This window comes from Cyanistes caeruleus, chromosome 4 (genome assembly GCF_971803275.1).
Source record: "Cyanistes caeruleus chromosome 4, bCyaCae1.hap1.1, whole genome shotgun sequence".
NCBI lineage: Eukaryota > Metazoa > Chordata > Aves > Passeriformes > Paridae > Cyanistes > Cyanistes caeruleus.
This window is the reverse complement of record NC_141704.1, coordinates 23,759,928-23,774,632: the sequence shown is the minus strand read 5'-3', so window position 1 is coordinate 23,774,632 and position 14,705 is coordinate 23,759,928. Positions and strand designations below refer to the sequence as shown.

General features: G+C 39.0%; 1 protein-coding gene across 1 annotated transcript in view; it reads right to left on the bottom strand.

The window, feature by feature from the left end:
* Positions 1 to 12,222, bottom strand: part of CTTNBP2 (cortactin binding protein 2) — a 127,461-nt gene extending 115,239 nt beyond the window's left edge. Inside the window, 3 exon segments of the mRNA XM_086887023.1 lie at positions 10,932 to 11,000; positions 11,829 to 11,949; positions 12,091 to 12,222. Of these exon segments, the coding sequence (XP_086743149.1) occupies positions 10,932 to 11,000; positions 11,829 to 11,846 (87 nt within the window). The 5' untranslated portion in view covers positions 11,847 to 11,949; positions 12,091 to 12,222.
* Between the last annotated feature and the right edge of the window lie 2,483 nt (positions 12,223 to 14,705).

Here is a 14,705-nt window from a genome sequence, read left to right as displayed (position 1 = left end):
GTGAATAAATGCCCTTTCTCACAGCAGTATTTTGCAGTCTTCACCTTGTGAGAGATTTTGCCTGATTACTGGTAAGACCTACAACATGAAGAACCAACATCCTCAGGAAATAACATTAGTCTAAATCTACTGATTGTTATGCAGCTATTTGCAAAACATGTGTGTTGACATAGCAAGGATCTGAAGCTCAACAGTGGTGTGCTCCAAAAAATTGTAATGATCTTTGTATCTTTTTGACTTGCCCACAGGACTGTGGGATAACTACTGTGTTAAATAGGCAGTCTCAGTGCTCTGCCCACCCTCACAGCAGTTGGTACTGCTGTTGGTATTCAGTGGCTGTCCTTACCCCATTCACTACATTTTCATGCAGATTTTACAAAATATCCCAATAAACTGAGTTCTCCATTCTTTGAACTTTGAGCTCTCTTACAGTTTCATCCTCTTCCTCCATCATTGTGTATGATGGTTTGTGAAAATGCCCTGCCTGATTCTTATATTTTGTCATGGTATCACAGACAAAGTACACCCATCTGCATTTTAATCACATTGTTTGGCCACTAATGGGCTCTTCCAGGTTCTGGAGAAGCTTAACTGCCACTGATTTTAAGGGGTTTCTCTTATATTGTTTCAAAAACTTCTACAAATTCTGACAGGAATGAAAACAAGTACGGTGAAAGCCAATGGAGAGATGAAAAGCTAATCTCCACTCAGGAATGCACATTAAGATCTTAATGAAATTATGATACTAATGGGCTTCACCTCATACTTACTCCTAGGTCCAGCATCCACAGTGTGTCCTGAAATTTCCTAGGAGAGTTTGTCCCAATGTTATTGGATGTTTTTATCAAGAACCCATAGAAGATGTAGTTCAACTGTAGAATAAAAATGCCACCAAGATGGGTGAAGCAGTAAATTATGAGATTAGGGACAAAACCACTGTCCAGCAAAATGTACTCTAATTCAAGGCAGTGCTGTGCAGTGTTTGGATACAAAGAAGGCCAGCTGTTCTCACAGGTGAGCAACCCGTTGAAGCCCTCACTAGAAGAACCCGAGTGTCCTTCACTGACCTGTTTCAATGCTCTGGCCATAGCCCTTAGTAAGATGCTTACATATGCTCCAAGGGTAATGCAAGAATAAGCTGGAAGGCACTTTGACTCTCAACACAGCAGCACTAAAACCATTGCTAGAATCCTGTTTCTGACTCTTGACAGTCCCGTTTAATCAAGATGTGGAAAGTGCAGAGCGTACAAAGGGGATCACAAATAATTCAGGTCACAAAAGACACAATTTACAGCATGGACACTGAGGAGTACTACTGGATTTTTTTAAAAATCTGATTCATAAACAAAGCTTTTGTTCACATAATGTCTTGCAGGCAAAGGCATTGGAACAATCCAGTAGCTGTGACTGAAGATAAAGGGGAGAAAAAACAACTCTGAGCCTTAAAAAAACATGTGATTTTTCTTAGCTGTGAAGGTAGGATCAGCTAAATCAGGAGGCTGTAAATTCATCACAAATTTAGGTCTGCAAAAAATGTCTTCCTATAAAATGTGCTTTAATCCAGTTTCTGAACAAATGTCTGCTGACAGAGGTCAGACCAACTGATTACAGTGGTCCCTACTGCCCATGACCTCATCAAAGGAATCTGTGAAGGATAGAGCTGAGATTTAATTAATCATATTTTAAACTAAAAGCTTTTTATTCATATTGAGTTTTATCTCTTTATTTTGTTCATGAAAGTGATTATAGAGTTCCACAGAGAAGAGTTTACAGTAAATATGACTAAGGTCTCAGAAATCATAGTTAAAGCTGAAGTATCATTTTACCAAAAATACTTAGTATGGAGTCTGTGGTGGAATTATGTCATTTGGAACAAGTAATGCCTATAATCCACTTGCTCCCTTCATTTTTTGTTTCTTTTAGTAATAATTCAAATTTTAATAGTACTGGAAAAACAGATGCTTCTAGTTGGAAATAAAGTAATTTTCTATGTATTTACAGGAATAATTGATTCAGTTGGTTATAATCCATAAATCTAACTTTTAAAAATGAAATTATATCACAAACCGTGTTTGCCCATGCAGTTTTTTGTGAAGTTTGTCATTAACCCTTTCTCTCATCCTACGGATAGTTTTGTTCAAAATGTGATTAAGATTACGATTAAGATTTAGATGAGTACTAATCCTCATACAAATTGTTCAGTTCCAGTGTGGAAGTTTTTCAGGTGTTCCACGTGATCTGGAGCAGAACTTTTACTGACAGATATTCATGCAGTGACTATCAAGGGCCAAAATTAAAGCCTGAAACAAGAGAGGAAACACATGCATATATAGATTAATGCATCATATTGTGTTTTTTTTTTTAAAGTTATTAAGGACTTTGTAATTAAATATAAAATTATCTGATGACACGTAAAAGTAATATCATCAGGATTTTGGATAGTTATCTACATGTAGGTGGCAAACCATGAATCAGTTAAATAATTGAGAGAAAACTTCTATATGCAAAATTTCTCACACCCCCAGCAGCACATATGTTGCTGAGAGATTTCACATATATTATAGGCTAGGGAAAGCACAATATTTAATGGGATTTTTAGAAATTCTACTGGAGCTACTTTCCATATCCTTTTCCTTATAAATTGATATTATTTGTCTGTGAGAGTACTCCATAAAATACCTGAAAATAACCTACATTCTGCCTTCTGATCAGATTATCATGAGACATAGGGAGACAACTAGCTATAGGTTCCATTGGTGGCCTGCAGCTTTCTTGTACTCAAAAGCCTGAAGTTGTTATTTCTGGGCTTATAATGTCATGATATAATAATTCATGGAAAACTTTTTATGATTTTATGTATAAGAAATCTGTCAGCAAGATTATTAAGTTTGCTAAATATCTTTTTTCTGTGTATTTGCACAGAAACACATTTGTTCTAGAAAGAGATACTGTTGGCTAATACCACAAACAAACTAAAATATATATGACTATATGATTGTTATATGTCCTAAAGTGCAATGTAAGCTGATGTAATTTACTTTTACAGGTGTGCATCTTTGGATTGACACCTTGAAAGATTTTTAAAATGATCTATACATCCACTCTAAACAAAAGCAACTCAAACAAGATGAATCTGTTTTGTGGCACCTACTAGGAGTTTGCAACTTAGTTCCAATACAGAGTAGAATTAAATGAAAATTTTTCTGAGAGATTCATTAAAGCATAATTCAGTGAAAAATATTGACAACTCCATCCAAAAGATGTCTAAATGGTCTGGACCTGTCCCAGGACATCATAGAATCATGGCATAGCTTGGGTTGGAAGGGATCTTTAAAGGTCATCAAGACCAACCTCCTTGCAATGAACAGAGACATCTTCAATGAGATCAGTTGCTCAGGGCCCCGTCCAGCCTGACCTTGAATGTTTCCAGGGATGGGATATTCACCACCTCTTTGGGCAACATGTTCCAGTACTTCAGTACCTTTCTAAAAAAACTGCTTTATATCCAAGATAAAACCATTTAGTATTGATACTATTTTAGTATAAAACCATTACCCTTGCCCTATCACAACAGGCCCTGCTAACAATTTGTCCCTCTCTTTCTTATAGGTGCCCTTCAGGTACTAGAAGGCTGCAATATGGTCTCCACAGAGCTTTCTGTTCTCCAGGATGACCAATCCCAACTCTCTTAGTTTTAGCTTGTAGCGGAGACATGTCATCCCTCTAATCATTGTGGTGGCCTCCCCTGGACTTGCTCCAAGGTCTCTGTCCTTCCTGTGATGGGGCCCAGAGCTGGATGCAGCACTCCAGGTGGGGTCTCACCAGAGTAGGGCAGTGGGGCAGAATGCCCTCTGCTGAGCAGCTGGCCCCACTGCTCTTGATGCAGCCCAGGATACAATTGGCTTTCTGGGCTGGGAGGGCACTTCTCCTGCTCATGTCCAGCCTCTCGTGCACCCCAAGTCCTTCTTGGCAGGGCCACTCTGGATCTGTTCCTCCCCAGACTTGTGTTAATACAGATGCAGCAACTTGCACCTGGTGTTATTAAACCTAATGAGAATCCCATGGGACAACTTCTTGAGCTTGTCCATGTCCCTCTGGATAGCATCCCTTCCTTCAGGTATGTCAACTGTGTTACTTAGCTTGGTGTAGTCTGTAAACTTGCCAAAGGTGCACTCGATCCCTTCATCTATGTAAATGATAAATACATTAAACTATACTGTCCCCTGAGAGCACTGCTGGCACTGCTTGCTCCTGGCAGTTCTCTCCACTACCCTGATGTCCCCTGGCCTCAGTAAAAAAATCTGTTTAAAACTGATACATCTTTCTGAAACATTTGCATTTGAAAAATTGCCATTTATGCAGAAATGTCTCAGCCATTTCTAATACAAACTTGATTCATATCCTCTACCAAAAGCAATACAGAAATTTCTCTATGCTGCATTAAGCATCTCCCATCGACACATATCCTACACACAAGCCCTGTTCCAAGATCTCCACTAACATCTTGATACTTGCCCACGTGCATGAAGATTTGCTTTTGTCCTCTTTGAAGACAGAACAGTCATTTCACCTCTTGATGCAAAAAATGCTGGGAACTAAATTAATTGATGATTGCAAGATTAAAGAAAAAAAGAAATAAAAAAAGAGAAGGGTTCAGAGAAGGAAAACAACACTTTCCTTTCTATGTTTTTTTTTTCAAATTATATCACAGCAGTATTTTTAAAATATCTCATATATAAGATACCCAAATAATGATTGAAAACTATTTATATCCCAGCTGTCCCATCACAAGGCAGTTCTATATGAAAACGCCACAATCAATACTAATTAGTACAACCTCACTGCGGACAAAAACAAACAAAGCACAACAATGTAAAGAAAAATGCCTACAAAAAGCTTCCAGTGGCAAAATGAAAAATCTGTAAAATCTAAGCCAGTCTAATTCAATAGCTGATTTTGCTCCTCTGCACAGGTCTTGGTGTAAGGTTCCAGAATGTGGACTCTTCTGGTGAGGGCACCTTCCCCCCTCTGTGCCTCCCTTGTGTCTCCCTGTGCTCACAGCAATCACAGCAGTAGTGCTGGGGATTTGGGAAACTGGTACAAGCAAGAGCAGCCTGAGGCTACTGTGTTGAAACTGGAAAGTAGATCACCATCCAGCTGGTCTAGGACCAACCAGCACTGACATGGCTTGCAGCCACAACTGCAAACTGTTCTTCAATTATGCTTTTGCCCTTCAGGTACCAGAAAAGGATTTATGCCATTAGCTCCTATTCTAAGATAATCAAGTTGCTTAATAGACAAACTTCTCAGTGTCAAACATTGGGATTATTAAAAATATTGATTTATAATTAGAGACATTTGAAAGAAACAGTTTCTACACAAACTACATTCATGATCCTCTTTCCTTCAGTTATTAAGGCATCGTTTTAAAGCACCTTTGCATATCCTTTAAAGCTATGGAAACTATCTGATAATAATATTAAATACTACACAAAGTATTTACTGAAGTAAATACAACTATTACAATATGATAAGATCCCTCCACTTTGAGCAGCGTTCTTTGCATCTTTATGGTACTTTAGCTTCCACTGTTTGGCTTATAGCAAGTATATTAGATCTGGTTAAATGCCACAAATAAGGCTTCTGTGGAAAAGACAGTATAATCTCACATTGCCTAAGGGATGAACAGCTTATGCAAGTGGGGTATCACTTTGCCCTTGAATAAATCATTACATTCTTTCAGTGTCCTACATATGTATAGATGCACAGTTATGTCTGGAGAGTGTTGTAAAATACCCAGTCTTAAACTTCAAACACTGCAAAAGCTGCAAGCAGATAATTTTCCCTTTTGGGACAGTCTCTTTGTGTGCTAATGTGTAGATCCTGGACCACCACCTTCTCCATTCTCTCTCAGCTTCCATCTAACTTGGACAGAAACATGCTGGTAGGACTCAGGAGTTTATTATCCAATTTCTGTATAGAATCAATTTTGACAGATCATAAGAAAACAATAGGATCTGTCAAACAAGTAGTTCTAGCATTTGCTGTGGTGAATGTATGGATTACACTGGACCAGATTTTTGATGTAGAAATTACTAAGAAATCACTGCAGAGAGACAGGCAGCTGCAGAGGACTCTAAAACAGGTGTCTGAGATAGATGAGAAGAACTGATCCCTGGAGAGATCATATGCCATAACTGCACACAGAGAGAGCTGAAATTATTAGTCAGGACCAAACATCTATCTTCCAGATGGTTTAATGTGGGTGAAATGAATCCAATCCTTGCCTTCCAATTCAGATGTTGAAACTATTAAAAAATAAACACATCAGTGCAACAAAAAAGAAAGGTCTCTCAGATGGTTCCTTTATCTCCTTTTTCTAACTCTGTATGGTGCTGAGGAACTTGTAATATGGAACGATCCTGGATGTTATCCAAGGAGATGCCAAGGACAAACCCAGAGGAAACCCCAGGCATAGGCTGCATCTAACAGGCTCTTGTCTGATCTCTTGGTGGAATAGGTGCCAAACTAGGAATAAATTACAGGATAGGAGGCAGCAATCACTCAGCCTGGTAGGATAAATATTTGGTTCCTCAACCTAAATAGCTTCCTGTCTACCTCCTGACAGTGGGTGGTGGCTCTGATGATATGATTGTGGTGGGGTTGTTTTCCAGCTCCATTTTTAAGCTGGGCCACTGAGCAGATAAGAATCCAAGATGTGAAGGAATAAAATGAACTTAAATATGAGGAATGTTGGCATAACCATGCTTAAGTCTCTGTCCTGTTGGTTAAGACCCAATTCTAACCCTGCTTCCAGGAGTGACATGCCCTGCCAGTGAGGATGTTTGCAAAAGAAACTGTGAGGAAGCATAGCTGCAACAGACGACCCAAGCTAACCACAGGTATATTCCAATAGAATATCATGCCCAGTATATAAATAGGGGGTACTCAGAAGGAGGACCAATCTGGGTTTAGGAAGGGGGGTCTGGCATTGGTCAGTGGGTGGTGGCTAGTTGTATAGAGTGCCACTTTTTTTCCCTTTTAATTACCATCATTTATCATTATTACTGTATTTTATTTTCAATTCTTAAACAGTTCTTATCTCAACCTCCAAGTTTTACTTTGACTCTCTTCCTCATTCCACCAGGGTGGGGTGGGAGAGAGGAGGCTGAGCAAATGACTGTGTGGTGCTTCATTTCCAGCTGGGCTTAAACTATGACAACTATAAATCATCTTTGCCATTTTCTTCCCCCTGTGAGCCTCGCCTTCCTCATATAATAGAATCATAGAATATCCTGGTCTGGAAGGAACACAAAATGACCATCAATACCCAGCTCCTGGCTCTATACAGAACAACTCCAAAAATCACACTGTGTTTGCGAGAGTTATTCAAACACTTTGGCTCTGGTAGCCTTGGTGCCTCTTCCCTGGGGAGCTGCTTCAGTGCCCAACCACCCTCTGGGGGAAGAACCTTTGCTTAATATCTACCCTAAACCTTTCCTGATACAACTTCAGGCCATTCTCTTAAGTCCTGTCTCTGGTCACCACAAGAGATCAGTGCCTGCTCCTCCTCTTCCCCTCATGAGGAAGCTGTAACTGCAGTGAGTTCTCCCCTCAGTCGCTTCCAGGCTGAACAGACCAAGTGACCTCAGCCACTCCTCATATGGCTTCCCCTCAAGGCCCTTCACCATCTTGGTTGCCCTCCTTTGGACACTGTCTCACAGCTTTGTATCTTTCTTATATTGTGGCACCCAAAACTGCCCCCAGCACTCAAGGGAAGGCTGCCCCAGTTCAAAGTGGGACAATCCCCTCCCTTGCCCAGCTGGCCATGCTGTGCCAGATGGAGAGCATCAGGACAGGGTTGGCCCTGCTGGCTGCCAGAGCACTGCCGACTCAAATTCAACCTTCCATTGACCAGTACCCATAGGTCAGTCCCTTTTTGTGGTGCTATTTTTCACTATCTCGTTCCCCAATCAGTCCATGCATCCAGGGTTGCCCCATCCCAGGTGCAGAAACTTTTGAGTGTTGAACTTCATATGGCTGGCAATTGCCCAGCCCTCTAATCTGTTAAGGTCCCTCTGCAGGTCCTGAGGTAACTGTCATAACCCTATTCTTATTGTTGTTGTTGTTCTGCTATAATGTATCTAACCTTTCCAGATTCCATCCTCTTCTCTTGATGGATTGTAGAGCTTGTAACCAGGGTCCCACTATGAACCAGTTCATTGAAGCTAACATGACCTATTGAACCCACCTTACTAAATATTATAGATTTGGCTGACAAAGCAGCTCAGGTGGAATTATATTTTCAAGACCTAAATACCACTTGTTTTACCCTCTGCCAGCAGAACCAGTGGAGATCTGCTCTGACTCTACAGCCCTTTGAAAAGCTAATTTGTGGAGTAAGCCACAATTTCTTTCAGACCTCACATCACCTTATTCAAAATTGGAAGTACACTTCTCTCTGAAGGATAGAGGTTTCCAGGCACAGAGAGGGAACAACTGAAATGGAACAGTGGCCTTTTAAGTCATACTGTGTTTGAGCAGGATTATAATGCTCTCAGGGCTGTGTTCTGAATCCCTCCTTCAAACACTTCAGTGTAATCAGCTTTTTAGGCCTTTCAGCTCCAAATGGCAAGTGGCAATAATGCCAACACTGCCCACATGAGCCAAATCACCTCCAAATAAGACATAACAATTTTTTCATCACACCACTCCAACAACATTGTGTCAATAAGGAAATCTGGTTTCTTCATCCTGCATTGGAAGGGAGGTTATCATCAGTCTCCTGTTAGAGATACCATTACCAAAGTGGCAAGCTGAAAAATAATAAAAATGGGAAAATAAGCTTTTCCAATTACCAAAGACAAACAGCCTTGTCTCAGGAGATCCTGGTGTTTCTGGATACAGTGGTATTACCAGAAGTTTACCACGTGGCATTATGATACCCTGGAACATACTGTTCTTGCTGGGAGGGTGCAAGGGGAAAGGCTTTATCCTAAAGACTTCAGTACAGAGATAACCTAGAAAGCTTCTCTGGAATTGCTTTCTGGGATGTAGTAATTGACTATGTTGACACTTCCAGTCCCTCCAGGACAGTATTTCACAGATCAGTGAACACTGTGGTGGTATAAGCTGAGCTGGTAGACTTTCCCCCTGGAATATTCACAAGTAGTAAAGAGGTGAAGAGATAAGGAATGGGTTTCTTAGTTACAACTGGGAAAAATTCTGGTCTTGAATCTTCTCTGCCAGCATAGTTAGTTAGATGCTGATCTTGTCTAGGAGGCAAGGAAAAAATCAGTGAATTCTGGTGCTGCCTAGCTGAGGCTGGTGACAGCATCATACATTCCTCTGCTGGGCTGTGTCCACAGACAGCAATGCTTCACATTGCCAGCTCTAAGCTGGCAATCAGCTATTGAAATGGAGTAGAGATAAGAAGCCTGAACCTTGTCCCAGCTGTCACTGGGACTTTAGCCATGATCATTTCAGCTGCCAGCAGCCATGAATGATTCCATATGTACAGTAAATTTAAGCTGTCAAAGGCTCTATAGAGGCAAAAATGGACCACCTGGGCCACCACTGATATACTATCATGCTATGGCTACTTCAATAATTATCATGGGCATTGACAGTTCATTGTGAGATGCCAGCCCCCTCTCAAGGTTTTTGTTGAAGAGGTTTGGACTACAGAGCTTCATTTTTGCATCTTGGGCAAACATGAGGCAAATATTTGGTTGCAACTATGAGAACAGGCTTTCTGTGGCTTATTAGTCACAGATGAAATGTTGACATATAAACAGGCACACTCTTACCAAGCCTGAATTAGAGCTCAACCTTATAAGTTGTAGAATTAAACACACATATTCATGAAATCAAATCAGATTGATTATTGATTTCATTTAGATAACTGTAAACTGACCAGCAGAGCTGTGCAGGCTATAGATGCCATTTAGGGAAACAAACCAGCCTTTGCATGATTCTTTGGTGAATTTCTAATGAATTCAACAAAGAACCATGAAAGAGTCACTGTCAGATAATGTTTGCATAGATTTTTTTTTTTCCAAATCCAGGATCAAATTCCTTTTTAAAACAGGGTAAACCACAGAGCTTCCTCACTACTATAGCAGTATTAGTCTTTTAGGGACAGGTTGGCAGTCAAGTCTACCTTCTGCACAAAGCACAGGTCTTGAGCATTAGATTTTGCAGGGAGGGTTGATTTTACTTACACAAAATAGTTTTCAGGAGATTTGGGGTTGTTTTGACACAGCATAAAAGTATTTCTTAAATGTAGAAGAATTTTGCAGAATGAAAGAACAACTCTCAGCCAGCTTTACTCCTGCAATTCAGGTCAACAACTTGTTCACCAAAGCACTGCCACAATAAAAAATACTAGAAAATAAGAAGATCTAAGTGGCCCTCTCTGAAGAGTTTTTTTGAGCTGAATCTTAGCACAATATCTTTATCACAATACCATCTTTCCTCTCTGAAACTGTCACTGTCACTATAGTAACTGCCATATTAAAAAAAAAATTCTCCTGCTAATCTTGAAATATGAACATATACCTAAAATAACCATCCTTACTGTACCAGTATTAACAGCCAAAGGTTTTGCAGAGCTTTCAGAGAGATCATAAGCATAAATTCTATAATGAAGAAACATTTTGTATTTAGTAGAATGTCTGGTAGTTTTTGTAGATGAAGTTATGTGGCTTCATCTCCTTTACAAGTTAAGGTGTTGATACAGAATAAATTATGAAGAGAGAGAAAATATTGAGATTAGAAAGAAGACATGGCTAGGTTGCAAAAGACAAAGTAGGAATTATTTGCCACTTTATAGGTGTTACAAGAGAACATAATAGTCATGATAATATGCAATCTCTTTCATATTGCTGGAAGATAACATAACTGCATTGACATGAGCAACCACAACTCACCATGTCCTGCATGCCATTGTTCTTCTCCATGCTGAATTGCTCCTGGATTCTGAAAATCACTGGGAAGTACTGTGAAAAATTGCATGTCATATAGAGACAGTCAAGGGATAAGGCATATCCCTATTGCACAGTATATAAGGATCAGCATAAATTAGAGCTAGCACATTATCTGTCCTTCTGCATGCAAAGAAGGATTTTCTCCCAAAGTAATTAGGCTTTATGTGCAAAAAGCTTTTTTTACATTGCTTGTTTATAGGTACCTGATCAGATAATAATCCTTTATCTTCCTTAACCTGAATTTTGTGGTTGTTGTCTAGGATTGCTGGCATTGTAACAGACACGTTGCAGTTGACAGATAATCAAATCCATTATTTTTATTTCTTCCTTTAATTGTTTCATTACAAGTTGTGATATAATAATTGCAACCAATTATCCTTATTCAGAATAGAAACACTTAAAAAGGGTCAAAACTTTGATATATGAAGTATCAAGCTCTATCTTAAATTTCATTGAACTTCCATTTATATGCCTATAAAAAGTATCCTGCAGGTAATTCTGGACATGAAATATGATTTCTTAGCAATATAAAAAAGATACATCCAGACACAGAACTAACTTTCCATATTGTTCCTCCAAATTACTCTAAATGACAAATGTACACTATGGAGGCAAGGATGTAGGTAGAGACCAGGTCTTATAGGGGTAAAATGGAAGTTTTGCTTACTGTCTACCCAATCACCTCCTTCTCAGCCAACAAGTTCAAAGGAAACACCTGTGATAGCTTTACAGTAAAAATAAGTGGATTGAAATGGAAATACTTATTAGATGAGAATGGCCTTCCCACTGTAACTGTAGTGAAAATTAGCTAATGTGAGAAATCTACTCTTCAGGTCCTACCTGGATATGCAGAGCCATGCTGCAGACTTTCTAAACAGCCAGGAGTCCTTGCAGCATGTTCTACAAGTCTTTGTGTTGCCTTGGCCTGAGCTGTTTGGTGCTTCTTTCCTATAGAGAAGTCCTGTTTCAAAAGGATTGATCCAAGTGAAGTTCCAGAGCAAATTTTAGCCCAACCTTTAGCTGTGACAGTTGGAAGGACTACTGGTATGTCAACCAATATGGATTTGTGTGTGGATAGAAAGGGCATGAGCAAGATTCATACCCATATTGTGATGTCCTTAGTGATTTTAGGCTCCCTCTATTTTCTGTACGTGATCTGTCCCATTGTCTGCATGCATCTGTGGTCCAGTCTTAGTCTGCTTCTGCAGAGGTCTGCTGCAGAACTTCTATTGGCCTAAATGATGATGGAAACAAAGATTTTGGAAAGTGTTACAAGAAGAATAAACTATATCCCCAGCACAATGGGATGCTAAAGAGGAGAAATGAAAATATGAAGTGATCTTGGAAAGAAATCCAGAAATTTAATTTATTTGCAGATTTATTCTCATTTTCAGATCTCTGCTCAGAGTTCTGACATTAAGCTATCAAAAAAAAAAGTTTTATGTTTCTGTTAAAGGCAATGAAATTTAGAAAACTTGAGAAAAAGGAAGATTTTGCAGGATTATGAAACCAAGAGGAGAGAAGCTTCCAAAATTTCATGCATTTGTTCAAGAACAGAACTTTAAGAGGACTTTGTCCATCTGTTTCAAAACCAAAATACAAATTTGTCTTCTTCCCAAAGAAAGAATTCTGAAATCTATTCCATATCTTTACTGCACAATTTATTGCACATTTTAACACCAGCACATACACTTAATTAAAAGTATTAAAATGTCAGAACTCTATCAGGAAGCTGAGAGATGTTGGCCTGTGTCCCAATTAGTTCTTTTATTAGCTACTCTGGTACAATAATTTTTAATGAACTGGTATGAATTTGATCAGGTACTGAAATAAAAGAGCATGTTATAAACAGTAAATTGTTGCAGGGTAGGAGATCAGGTTATGTCCCAATAGAATTAGCTGTGCTAGACTAAGACACACTTATAACCTCATGTTATAACCTTCATGTGAGAAAGAATTTTGTTTCTTAGGAAGATTTTTTGAATAGTTGGGTTTTTTTCTATATATTTGCTTTAAAATGACAGAAGGATACATTTTTAAGAATTTTAGATTGCTTACATACTTCAAGGTTTGCAAGATAAGGAAAAATGACTTGGAACAAGCACTCTGTAGGTTTACCTGAAAACTTTACTGTTGCAGGTGTTACACAGAAGGTCTCAGAAAATCTGGACATAGTGGGAAAATTTCCTCAGCTTTAAAAACAAAAATACATTAATTCTGTCGATATCTGTTGCAATCTCCCAAGAGGATGGCCTGGTTGTAAGATGCTGATAATATGGGTGGAATGATGGGCACACCCTGCCCTGCAGGATTTGGTGGGAGGGGAGAATGTTCCTGAATTTACCAGTGCACTCCTGCACTTCAGGAGAGGCGCCCTTGCTTGATCTTACTTTACTTTCTATGAAAAGGGTCATGCTGACATACATATCAGCATAGTAGGCCAGGTACAACCTTCTGTTATTTTATATTGAGACCTTACCTCAAAAGAACTGAAAACACACTTAAAATTAAATAGAAGTTTCAGTTTGTTTCTGTCTGAGGGGTCAAATTATCTTTGGTCTTACTAGCTGTAAACCATGTTCCATAAATCCAGCCTGGGATCTGAAGTCTTATTAGGTTTCTGTCACAGAAAGAAGTAATGATTCTGTAACTGAGTTTCTATTTGTGATTCATTTTTAATGATCCATGAACCAGGACAATGTACCCCCACAGAGATATTCTGTTTCTCCAGTGCTTATAGGTATGAAGAGAGAATGTGAAAAATTGTTCCATTTTTTTCTGCACTAGCCCCTTTACTGACCACTTTAAATAAGATTACCAGATTTAAACTGAGTGAACACTGTACTAATTCTGTCAAACTTCAGTGATCTCCCATGCTTTGAAAATGGCTTTGAAATGTCTTTAGGTTTGCTTTAAAAATTTTCTTTCCAGAATATTCCTTGTAGATTTGCCTTTTTTTTTAGAGAGCTCGGAGAGAAATTGATCAGGCAGTGTTTCTGGTGAAGTATATTGCGAGCAAATCCATGTAAACCCTGCAATTCCTTTATGTCTGCAACAGAGTTTATCTTATTATTTAATATCATTACAGGAAAGGCCTGCTTTTCACTTGACTTAGATGTAATAATTTAATGTTGTGGTAAAAAAGAGGGTTTATTTGCAGCAAATACGTCCAACTCACACAAAAATTAGTAGGGCAGCAGAAACAACTTTTTTGCTTATTGAAATAATTATACTTTTTTGGAAGGACAGTCATGTCAGTCAGTAAAATTTAATTTGAGGGCAAGCATTTCTTTTGTCCTCCTTTTGGTGTGAGATTGATAAAGTTTTGGCGGAGTTATGCATCTGAGTCAGCTTTAGCTTAACTGGTTATTCTTCTACCTACATAATACAGTCTAGTAGTTCCCAATCTTATAAAGCCCAGAACGAGTAATCAAATCATGCTCCTAAAATGCCACGTGCAGATTTCAAACTAATCCTTATCTTCTCCCAGAATGAAATGAGATAAAATACCCGTTTTACTGAGCTGGGTCTAATAGATTCACTTTACGAAGAAAGCTAATGCTAACGTCCATCTCCATGGAAACGGGGCTTGCAGTGGCATCTTGCATGCAGTGTTTGGGGTTAAACAGAGCCGAGTGTGGGTCCCACATTCCACGCAATCTAAACTGATTACATACTGCAAATATGCACTGCCAATCTCCACGTTATGTCAGTCCT